The sequence below is a fragment of the Dreissena polymorpha genome, chromosome 1 (assembly GCF_020536995.1).
Source record: "Dreissena polymorpha isolate Duluth1 chromosome 1, UMN_Dpol_1.0, whole genome shotgun sequence".
Classification (NCBI taxonomy): Eukaryota; Metazoa; Mollusca; class Bivalvia; order Myida; family Dreissenidae; genus Dreissena; species Dreissena polymorpha.
In genome coordinates this window covers 73,417,311-73,428,574 of record NC_068355.1, presented here as the reverse complement: position 1 = coordinate 73,428,574, position 11,264 = coordinate 73,417,311, and the positions used below count along the sequence as shown (strand labels likewise).

The 11,264-nt window shown below is 36.5% G+C and overlaps 1 protein-coding gene across 2 annotated transcripts in view; it reads right to left on the bottom strand.

Annotated features, from left to right (window-relative positions):
• Positions 1 to 3,239: 3,239 nt before the first annotated feature.
• Positions 3,240 to 11,264, bottom strand: part of LOC127835091 (uncharacterized) — a 30,857-nt gene continuing 22,832 nt past the window's right edge. The window contains exons 1-4 of one of the 2 annotated variants that reach the window (XM_052361357.1): positions 6,182 to 6,348; positions 5,331 to 5,438; positions 4,987 to 5,103; positions 3,240 to 4,581 (exon numbers count right to left, since the gene is read on the bottom strand). In XM_052361357.1, coding sequence (XP_052217317.1) covers positions 4,453 to 4,581; positions 4,987 to 5,103; positions 5,331 to 5,438; positions 6,182 to 6,226 — 399 coding nt within the window. In that variant the 5' untranslated portion in view covers positions 6,227 to 6,348 and the 3' untranslated portion in view covers positions 3,240 to 4,452. Of the gene's footprint in view, positions 4,582 to 4,986; positions 5,104 to 5,330; positions 5,439 to 6,181; positions 6,349 to 11,264 lie in introns of those variants that run through there. The other variant, XM_052361366.1, reaches the window with a different exon arrangement.

The window sequence follows — 11,264 nt, the reverse complement described above, 5'->3', positions numbered from 1 at the left end:
GTTTTGCGAAAGAAGCACTATTTATCAGGAAGTCCACATTGAGAGCGGCTCAGAATACGAAAACGATCAGCTTTTTATGTTCCGCGAGCTGCATTGAATGCTAGTTAATTTGATTGTTCGTTGTATGTATAATTTCTAGTATAATTCATTTATGCATAGTGTCTAGAAAAAAGTCCTTACCCAATATAAATAAAGATTAAGCTCATAATACCGGAATTGAAAAAAATAAAAAACACTTTAACCGATTTAACTCCGATTTAAATTTAACCCATTTATGCCTAGCGTCTAGAAAAAAGGCCTTGGCAAACAGCGTAGACCCAAATGAGACGCTCCATCATGCGGCGTCTCATCTGGGTCTACGCTGTTTGCTTAAATGAATTTCTTTAAGAAATCTTTTAAATATAGAAATAGAATATACTAGACATCCCTAATTTTGGAAATAAATTGATCCATTTTAGAAGGATGGGAGAGTCCACGAAGCATAAATGGGTTAATCCTCAAGACCAGAGAACGTATTGAAAACGTGTATTAGTATCAAACTTCAAATTTGTTTAAGCTATACGATACGCAATATACACAGAAGTTATAGTCCGAGTTGAACATAGTAAATAAAGTTTCTTATTTAATCGCCAAAATTGTCAGAAAATGCACTCGTTTAAATACTTGTTCTACTTTGGTCAGTAAAGGATTATTAAGGTTGAGGTCAAAATGCTTGTATACGAATTTCGTGTATAAAAATAAAATACTTTAATACCTCTGATAAAAACATAATTCAATACACATATTTAACAACTCCTTCAAACGAGTCCATAGGTAATATTTTATGGACTAAACTATCTCAACCAGATATTGGTATAGCAGGAAAGATTTTAGATGCTTTAAAGTCTCTATATTGTAACGTTACATCATGTGTTAGAATAAATGGTTTGTGTACAGATTTGTTTAAAGTTGAATGTGGCTTGAGGAAGGGGTGCTCGTTATCTCCCCTTTTATTAAATCTGTACGTAAATGATTTAGCTGTACGTATTAAAGACCTAGATAAAGGTGTTACTCTTGATAGTAGTAAAATATGTATTTTATTAGATGCAGATTATATTGTTCTATTAGCAGAAAAGGAACAAGATTTGCAATTTATGCTTGATAATTTATATCAATGGTGCACTGAGAATCATATGAATGTTAACCCTGTAAAGAGTAATATTATACACTTCAGATCAAAATCTGTCAACCGAACTTCATATAATTTCACATGTGGACCTCATGAGTTGAGAGTGGTCGACAGGTATACTTGCTTGGGGCTGTTATTAAATGAGTTCCTTGATTTACTGCTATAAGTGTCTCTCAAAGTGCAAGCAGGGCCCTTGGGTTACTCATTGCCAAATGTAAATCTATAGGCGTAGTGCCATACAATGTTTTTAAGAAACTATATGATAGCACTGTTTGGCCAGTCATATCCTATGGGGCCTATGTGTGGGGTGTAAGATCATTCTCTTGCATAAATGCAGTCCAGAGTCGAGCTTTGCGCTTTTTCTTTGGTTTGGGCAAATATACACCAAACAATGATCTCTATGGTGAATCATCATGGCAACCACCACATGTGAAACAACGGAGATCTGTTGTACAGCAATGGCATAGATTGAAACGTATGGATGACAATAGAATTAATAGTAAAGTGTTCTCAATATGCTGTCATAGAAGTAATAATAACTGCAGAAATTGGCAATTTTATGTTAAATCTTATTTCAGAAGTATTGATGTTATGAATTATCTTGATCAGTGTCCGACAAATTTCTTATTTTTCAGGTAGCCCATTCTTGATGAATGTGCAACAATTACCTCCAAGCAATTATGTAACCTTGTCGAATCTGTAACCATGAATAAATACATAGAACAGTGGAAAGATTCAATACAGAGCGAACAAGGTCCATCCCGTACTGGTAGAAACAAACTTAGAACATGTCGTATTTGTTAGCATGATTTTGATACAGAAAGTTATGTGAAATCTAAAATGCCCATTAAATATAGATCTGCATTTGCTAAATTCCGATGTGGGATGGCACCTATTCGACTAGAAACAGGAAGATATGAGAATTTGCCTGAACATTTACGGTTATGTCCAATTTGCAATTTATCAATCGAAAATGAGATTCATGTAATACTTTAATTCTCTGCGTAAATTGACGATAGAAATGTCTTATCACGTAAGGCCACATAAATAGACAACAACTTTATTAATATGTCAGACCAGGATAAATTCATAATTCTTTTTTTTCCAATGAAAGTGTTATGTACGAGACTGCCAAGACCTGTTACAAAATACTTCAATTTAGAAATAACTATTTGTATAGATAGTGTAGTTGGGCAGTAGGGTACCGGTAGGTCTGTTGTATGTACACTGGCGATGTCTTGGTCTAAGTCAATTGGTCTGTGTTGCAACCCCTGTGATGACCACCAGTGTTCATGCCATGGATTACCGTACTTCTTGATTATACTATCAGATGTTTAGATTATTCATTCTTTTAGTCCTACTTGATTTTACGGTTTTACATAGCGTACAAGGAAACATAATGATTTATGATTTTCCTAAGAATATGATGTAGTACATATCAGTGGTGCTAATTAGTTTACTGCAGGCATGGCCTGAGGTGATATGTGTTTTATCTACATTTTACAATTTTGGCAAAAGTCACGATATCTCTTTTTAATATCTTAAAATTCATGTTTTAAGACAGTTTTTAATCTTATAAATGAAAGTTAAGAGCAGGAAATGCCCAAGTAGCACTTTCTTATAATTCAAGGTCAATAAGTCAAAGGTGCTTTAAACTCTTTTACTGTTCATCGAATTTTGTCTAACTCTGCCATAACCAGAAAAAAAAGATTTAAGTATTTGAAAACGAGGACGGCCAATTGTAAGAATTGCCTTCAAGTGATCTCACTGTAAATTCAACTTACCAATACATAATGTCAACACAAATGACATATTTGACATAGAAAAACTTTTTTGAAGAATGCGGAAAAGGTTCTTAAAGCCGTCCAGCATAATATTTGATGGCGAACGGGCGCTTCTTTCACTGATAACAACATACCTACATATACCTAACGATCGTTCAATGTATAATTTAATGTATTATATTTATGTACATATGGCTGAGACGGTGTTGGTGCAATAAAATGTATGTATGTAACTCTTACAAGTGCCGTAAGGATTATCGACAAGACGAAAGAAAACATGAACAAAATAATTGAAGGTTTTTTTATTTTTAAGCAAACATCTTGCTTAAGAAATGGTATAGCGTCATATTTTTCATCACAGTTATTGTTAAGCATGATGACAAATGCTTTCGACTTAAAAGCATAGCGACAGTTTCAACGATTTTGATCAATAAATGATCCTTCTTTTAAGCAAACATTTATATTGTCAGTCATTTGATACGAGTTGTATGGTACGCTTGTGTAATTTTCTGTAACGAATCAACAAATTTGTCTTGTTTGATTACAAATTGAAATGCCTTCAAATGACAACAGTGCTATTTCTAGTGCAACCTAAGTCCAAAGAATAGCAAAAAAATATTTAAAAGTCTTTCTTCATACTAGCATTTCAATTGTAATGCATATCAGTGTTAAGCTTTAACCCAGCTGCCACAGACATACCCCATGTGCCCCCCCCCCCCTGTCTATTCTTGGTCTTTGGCAAACCGATACCTTATATCGTCAAAGACATAATGTGTGTATCTTTTCGGCATATGCTTAGTAAGGAAAGTATGACAAGCTTAGTAAGCAAATGTTAAGGTATACGTTACATAAATACATAAATATATTTATTTACAAGTATTACACAATGTCTTTGAATATCTCTGTTTCTTGATTTCTTGGTTGTATGCACGTCCAATTGTTTAAATCAGTTTAATTAATGAGTGTGACACTTTTTGATCTTTCAATAGATACAATAATAATAATTCAGTTGAGTCAGCCTAAATGCAGCGTATAATACTGTTTCAATCCTCATATGAGGTACCATATGAGATTGAAAAAGAAGGCACATTATACCTATTTTTCACGAAAGGGTTCGATATAATATAATATAACCTTCTCAGCTTAATTGTTCGAATAGCAGATTAAATTAGAATCGAACAAATCTTATTTTCTTTGTTAATTCGCCATTTAATTACTGTATCGTTCTGAAGCAAATATAGATAAAATAATTGTTTTGCAATCACATATAGTTGCTTAAAGGTTACACGGTCTCTTTTTACACTAAAGAAAAATAACTCATATACATAAATGATTTTTAGATATGCATTTCGTTAGTGGATTCCTTGTTTGTCGCACAATAGCTGTATAGCTAATGTTACTTGTTGATTATATGCGACGTTAAATGAAGCTTCTTTATCTTTATCATTATCTTTATTTATGTTCAGTTATTTTACGTAATAAGATAAATGCGAATGTGAATTAGACGGTGATGGTGAAGTAGTGAGGCTGCATGGAGAAGTGCGAGGTACAGGTAGTGACGTCACGTTTGTCAAGCGTGCTGACGTCGGTGACGGCCGTGGCGCTTCCGAGAGAGGCCAGAATTCTCAGCTAGATTTAAGAACATATGAATGACACAAGTTGTTCATAGTTGATAATGAAATATAACATACTTATAAAACAAAAGTATGACCAAAATTGAAACTTAGAAACTGCATTAGAAAGGGTAACTTTATAAACAAAATGTTCGATAGTTCAGGCAACTAACATTTTAAGAATGCAAACAGTGGGTATATATCACACTAAACAAGCAGACAATAAATAGCATGGTGGTCATTTCCGCAGTTAGACAAATCCGCATACAGGATAAATTCGTTTGATTCGCTAGATGTGCAGTATAATTTAACAGATAACAATATACTTGGACAGTGACTTGTATCTGCTAGAATTGCATCCTTCTATATTAGGTTTGCAAATTATAGACAGTACAGTTATGCCTAAAAGAGCTTTCCTTACCTCGACAGCCCTCATACCGGCGTCGGTGTGGATCTGCGCATGCTCGGAGTCGGAGAGGGCTGCGATGTAGCAGTTGTAGGTCATTTTATCCGGGTGGGTCTTCACTAGAAGGTGAAACTACATCGAAAATTAAATACACGATTACTTTGTGTGATAATTTGTATGGTAGCCGTACGCCATACGCCAATAGCATCCGAAAGCTGACTATTTTGAGGATTGCAAGGCAAGAGTATACAATTAATCCCAGATGTTCATAGAATCTAAAAAAGTAAAACTTCTTATGCGTAATATTCCTACTCTTTTTTATTTTTATTTGTGAATGCATGTCCCAATACACTACTTACTGTGAGAGGTTGAAACTGGAAGGTAATCGAGTCCGTTTCCGCTGGCTCGTGCGTGGGGCCCGTATTGTGCGCATGCGTGGTGTGAGGGGGTCGATGGGTGGTTGCGGCCTATAAATAATGTTAAGGTGTTGAACATGTGAGAAAAATACATCTTAAATAACCGTAACATATTTTCACACAATTGAGATATTAGTCTACACAAGGTTGAAAATCGAGAATCTTGTCTCCATCCACTATTATATATTCTTTCCTACTGTACATTTTTCTGCATGGTCACTTTGTATGAAATTACCACACGTTAACTTATTTACAACATAGAAAACGAGCTCTACGTCCGGAAGAAAAACATATTACCGAAAAGAACTTCTGCATTTTTCAAGACTTAAAACTACTTAAAAAAGTTATAATTGAGTGTTATCCTGTATTGCAAACAAACTATACTTTTACACAGCTTGACATGAAGCTGTTGTTGTTTTGAGCAACTGCTCCACGAACCGGAGCGAAAAATCTTTAAAAACAATACAAATAGATCATTATTATTTTAACAGCTTAAAATAACATAGTACGTTAGCAGAAGATACAAAATTTCCTTATATTGAAATGGAAAGGAGTGTTGGAGGATAAGACATCGATGATGTTTGTATTGCCTAACGCAATTTTAACAGAATAACATTTTAAACAGTTTAAAAAGAAGTAAATATTTTAGATCATATTGAACAAAAGTAAAAAAACATGTGTTGCTTTTGACATCATTGAAAACAAAGATGTCTTTTTAGCCAACTGAATTAAGTTGAGTGCTTTTTAACACGTATTAAAATAAACTCATTAAAAATACTTCCCGTTCTACTCACATAACATGCCACGATCACACCCAGGAAAATACAGATGGCTTGCATATTAACTAGAGAGCTGAAATCCCCGCGGTTGGTTATGTCACAGTTGATGTGCACATTTCTTCTGAAGAGTCTGTTTATATAGACGCCTAGGTACCATTAGGATGACGCTTTTCGTGCGAGTGTCTCACGACTTCTGAAAGTAGAGTTTACAAAACACGATCGAAAGATATCATTTTTTTTCGTTTGGAAACGACACGTTTTGACATTATTTTAAGATATTATACAGTTTAAGTGCGTTGCGGCATAAGCTGCAGACCATTTATATGTGCCTAGTTCTGCTGTGTAAGATGCATACCTCGAATTAGTTGAATGTTTGTTAGTTAATCATAAGTTAATCATGTTAAAGGTAAAAACGTAGGGGTATTTCGGTTCCCGCTCCGCGTAAGTTACCGTAGTTCCAGTTATAAATCATTATTTTGTGTCACAAACTTTTACAAATGATATTGTGTGAATATTTCGAAATATTAAAAGTTTTTACTAAAACTTATTCAAACACCACACGTGGTTACTTGGGGGATGTCGGTATCCGCGCGAGCGTTTGCTTTTGGCCGCTTTGACATATTTTAACATTACCGAAAACCCCTTTATATAACTTTTAAGGGGCCTTTTCACAGATGTTCGCACGCTTTTAAGTTTTTCATTAATATATATTGATAAATATTAACGTTGGATCTAAAATCCTCCAGTAAAAAAACAAGAATACAATTAAAGAAAGAAAAAAAAGTAACCATCAAATGGGCTCGAACCACTAACCCCTGGAGTTCTGGAGTAAATGTCTATCGCTTTGACCACTCGGCCATCCGCGCGCATATAGCTAGCGATGTATTTTATACTGTATATAGCAATCCTCGTAGTATCACAAAATATAACGACAACAGCAGGCCTCTCCAATTATTGAATCGTTTCACGTTACAACGCTTTATAGTTTTCAGGTCTTTAAATCGTCAGAAGATGCAGATACTTGATATTTTAGAGAATGGTATATGTCCAGTGATACTGTTTCCTCAAAAATATCATTACAACAACGAAATATGCGAATATGAAAAAAAAATTGGTCAATTTACCAAAACGTTAAAAGGTCCCTTTAATTAATTGTTTCAAAGACCAACTAATTTGTTGTTTTTTCGCTTTCCATTATTGTGACTGATTAGAAACTACTTTCAGAAATAATAGGTTGTATCACCTTGATTTTCACAACATATGCTAATTGGGTGCCCTGGCGGTGTAGGAAAGCGTGCTTAACTCACAGTTATAAATCGTTTCGTGTCATATACATGTACATGCAATCAAAGCGCTGTAGGCACTGAAGGCCTGTGGCTAGGTTTAGTGTGATGTAAAATGCATTTACGATGTTTTGTCCGATTTTCTCCCTTTTTATCAATTTATACGGATTGACCCTGGCGGCTAAGTGCAGAAGCTCAGAGACTGTAAGACAAGACAAAAGTTTTGTATATACTACAGTGTACATAGACAGTGGAGGACAACACGATTCTAGTTATGAGAACGATAACCTTTTGTTCAACTCTACAGATTTGGTAGAGGTTCGTATACATAGGCGGTGAAAATATACAACAACAACATGGCCGCGAAAACCTGTTATTGTTGGCGTCAAATAAATCACTTTCTATAGCGTAAAATAGCTTTCTATTACATAAATAAAGGGGCCTTTTCACAGATTTTGGCATTTTTTAACTTATTCATTAAATGCTTTATATTGATAAACGTAAACATTGGATCGTAAAAGCTCAAGTAAAAAATCAAGAATAAAATAAAAAAAAGGAAAAGAACATTGCCCGGAGCAGGTTTCGAACCAGTGACCCCTGGAGTCCTGCCAGAGTCCTGAAGTAAAAACGCTTTAGCCTACTGAGCTATTCTGCCGAGTACACATACTAGGCGTATTTTATACCTTATATAAGCAATCTTCGTAGTTTCACAAAATTTAACGACAAAAACAGAACTCTCCAAATTATTTAATCGTTTCGCGTTGCAACGCTTTATAATTTTTAGGTTTTAAAATCGTCAAAAGATGCATATAATGGCTATATTAGACCATGGTAAATGTTCAGTATTACTGTTTCCTCACAAATATCATAACTAAAACGAAAATGTGCGAATCTGAAACAACTTTTTTCAATTTTGTCAATTTACCAAAGCGTGAAAAGATCCCTTTAACAGATCAGGACAACACTCATACTTCTTTTGTAATATGCATACAAAAGAAAATCCACATAAGCCCAAGTCTAACTTTTGCCGGTAGAGTCCCGGTTTGCTAACGCCGGTCGACCGGCGAGGACCGGGATGATTCGTAGAAATTTTTTTACGCAGTCACACTATTTCCCGGTGCCGCCCCGGTTGAAGCCGGTCAACAGCCCGGCAGAGTCCCGGTCAACCCGGACTGGCTACGGTTTATCCCGATGAAGCCCCGGCAGTGCCCCGGTTGTCGCCGGTAGTGCCCTGGTGAAAGCCGGCTGCGTCCCGGTAAAGCCCCGGTTGTCGCCGGTAGTTCCCCGGTTTAGCCCTGGTGAAAGCCAGCAGAGCCTCGGTATAACGTAACACCGCCGGCACTCACCGTGTCTATACCGGCATCAGACTCCGGCAGAGCTACGGCAACGCCCTGATTTTACGCCGGTCGTCGCCGGTAATGCCCCGGCGGAGCCCCGGTGAATGCCGGTGGCCTTCCGACAGAGTTCCTGTTTTCTTATATACCGTAGCTATACTGGGGTTCTAACGGCATTCACAGGGGCGTTGCCGTAGCTCTGCTAGGGTCTGTATGGGCCCCGGTGGAGCTACGGTGCCGTCCCGGTTGTTCCCGGTGCCGTTCCGGTTGTTCCCGGTGCCGCGCCGGTTGTTGCCGGTCCTTTCCGGTGACTCCCGGTTCATCCCGGAGGTATTTAACATTTTAATACTTTCCCGGTGGAGCCCCGGTTTTCTCCGGTTAATCCCGGTCGTCAGCGATGGAGCCCCGGTTCATCCCGGTAGAGCCCCGGTTCATCCCGGTAGATCCCGGATCACGCAAAGGGGCTCCGCCGGCATCATAGTGAGACTGGGCCTTTTCCCTGATAAAGAACGGTGTACAGAGTGTGTCTCACGTAGAACTGTTCGCGCTCGATCGACCCAGTGAAATATCATATCCGGTAACTTCGTATATTTGCATGAATATTTGTTGTTGTTTTTGTCATGTTCTTTTTTCTTGAATGTCTCGTTAACGCAAAATAAATAACGATATCTTAAAATATGTTTATAAATACCATGTCTTCAAAAAATGTTTTAGAACAATTCTTATTACTGTCTCCGTAGACACTCGTATCTTTTCGGCCTAGACCGTAAAACAGTGCTCCAGCTAGGATTTGAAAAGGGCAGGGGGCTTTTTTGTCAAAAGGGCACTTTCGACGCGCAGTATTTTGTCAAAAGGGCACTTTTGACGCGCAGTATTTTGTAAAAAGGGCACGTTAGAGCGCGCGGGTGTTTCTGGAATGCTTCCTATTGCATGTTAATTTATATGTTATAAATAATTGTATTATTCCCATTATTATTAAACCATTCAAATACAATGTCTACAATGAGGATTAAACTAATTACAATGTAATAAGAGATTTATGAATTATCATATGTAAAAAAAAAAGGCGGAGGTTCGGGGGGGCAGGGCGGAGGTTCGGGAGGGCAGGGCGCGGCGCCCTTCGATTTAGGCCTAGCTGGAGCACTGCGTAAAGTGAGGAACTTATTCTCGTATGAATATGCAAACAATAATAACAACTATGTCGTAGCCAATGCTTAGCAATTTTGCTTCAATAATATTTGTTTCATGTTTTATGACACTGTCATTGGCGTCGCTCTGGAGAGCGGCGAATAGTATGTAATGCATTTTTTTCGCTTATGGGAGGAGCAGTTATTGTACGGATCAATGTATATATTTTTGTTTTAAGAATATCTTGCATAGTGGTGATTTTTTGTGTAAATAAGTGTAAATAAGTACTGCATATGTGCCTATTATATTTATTACAACATTTATTGATTTAAACATATTTTATTTCCAAAATAGTTACACAACTACAGAACATATATAGAGATACAACTGTTTTGAAAAAAAGGGTAGGACCTAAAGTTCTAACAACATTATTGGTGGTCTTTCCCTGTTGTGTTATTTACATTGCATATATTCGTGACGATAGCGTGATTTTGTAAAGCTGTAAGTTACATGGTCAAGATTACATTTGTATTAAGAGAGCAAAATACAAGTGCGCAAGTAAAATACAAAAGAAAATCATGGTTTGTAAAGCATTGGAAATAAAACATACAGTACAACCTTGAGATTGTGAAGTCCTGTCCAGAAGAATAAACATAACTATGCGCTACAACAACATTATGAAAAACGCTTTGTCGTCTTAATAAATATCTGAACATTTTTAAATATGAAGCAGTTGGTGTCATTATCTAACATGTCATTACCAAAAAGCATTGTATTGCAATTTATTTGTTCAATTGCGTGTAGGGTTTCAAAAAGAGTAGTACGTTGTTCAGAAAAGCGTGGACAAATAAAAAAGAAATGATACACTGATTCAACTTCTCCACATACGCATAAAGGTGAAGGTTCTAAGTGATTGATGAACAAGTGCAATTTCAAATCGCTACAGTTATTCCTTAGTCGAGCATGTAAAATGGACGATTTTCTATCACCAGTATGAAAATATAAAGGAGTTTCGACATTTGGGAGAAATAATTGTTTCAATTTAATTTTGAATCTTGATAGAGAATCTAACAGTCTTATGTCGCGAGGTAAGTTGTTCCATAGATCGATAGCCGACGGGATAAATGAGCGTGAGTAAAGTTCCGTCCTTCTAGTAACGATTACATAATCATTTGCGTTCCTCAGGTTCCTAGCAGATTGTTGATAGACAGTTACTGGTAGTAAATTTTGTAAGTAGTCTGGACATAAACCATTGTGAATTTTGTACATATGTATAAGTTTTAGATACTTCCTACGCTCGGCTAAACTATGCCAGTTGATTTCTGAATACAAGTTAGACAAAGAAACATACAA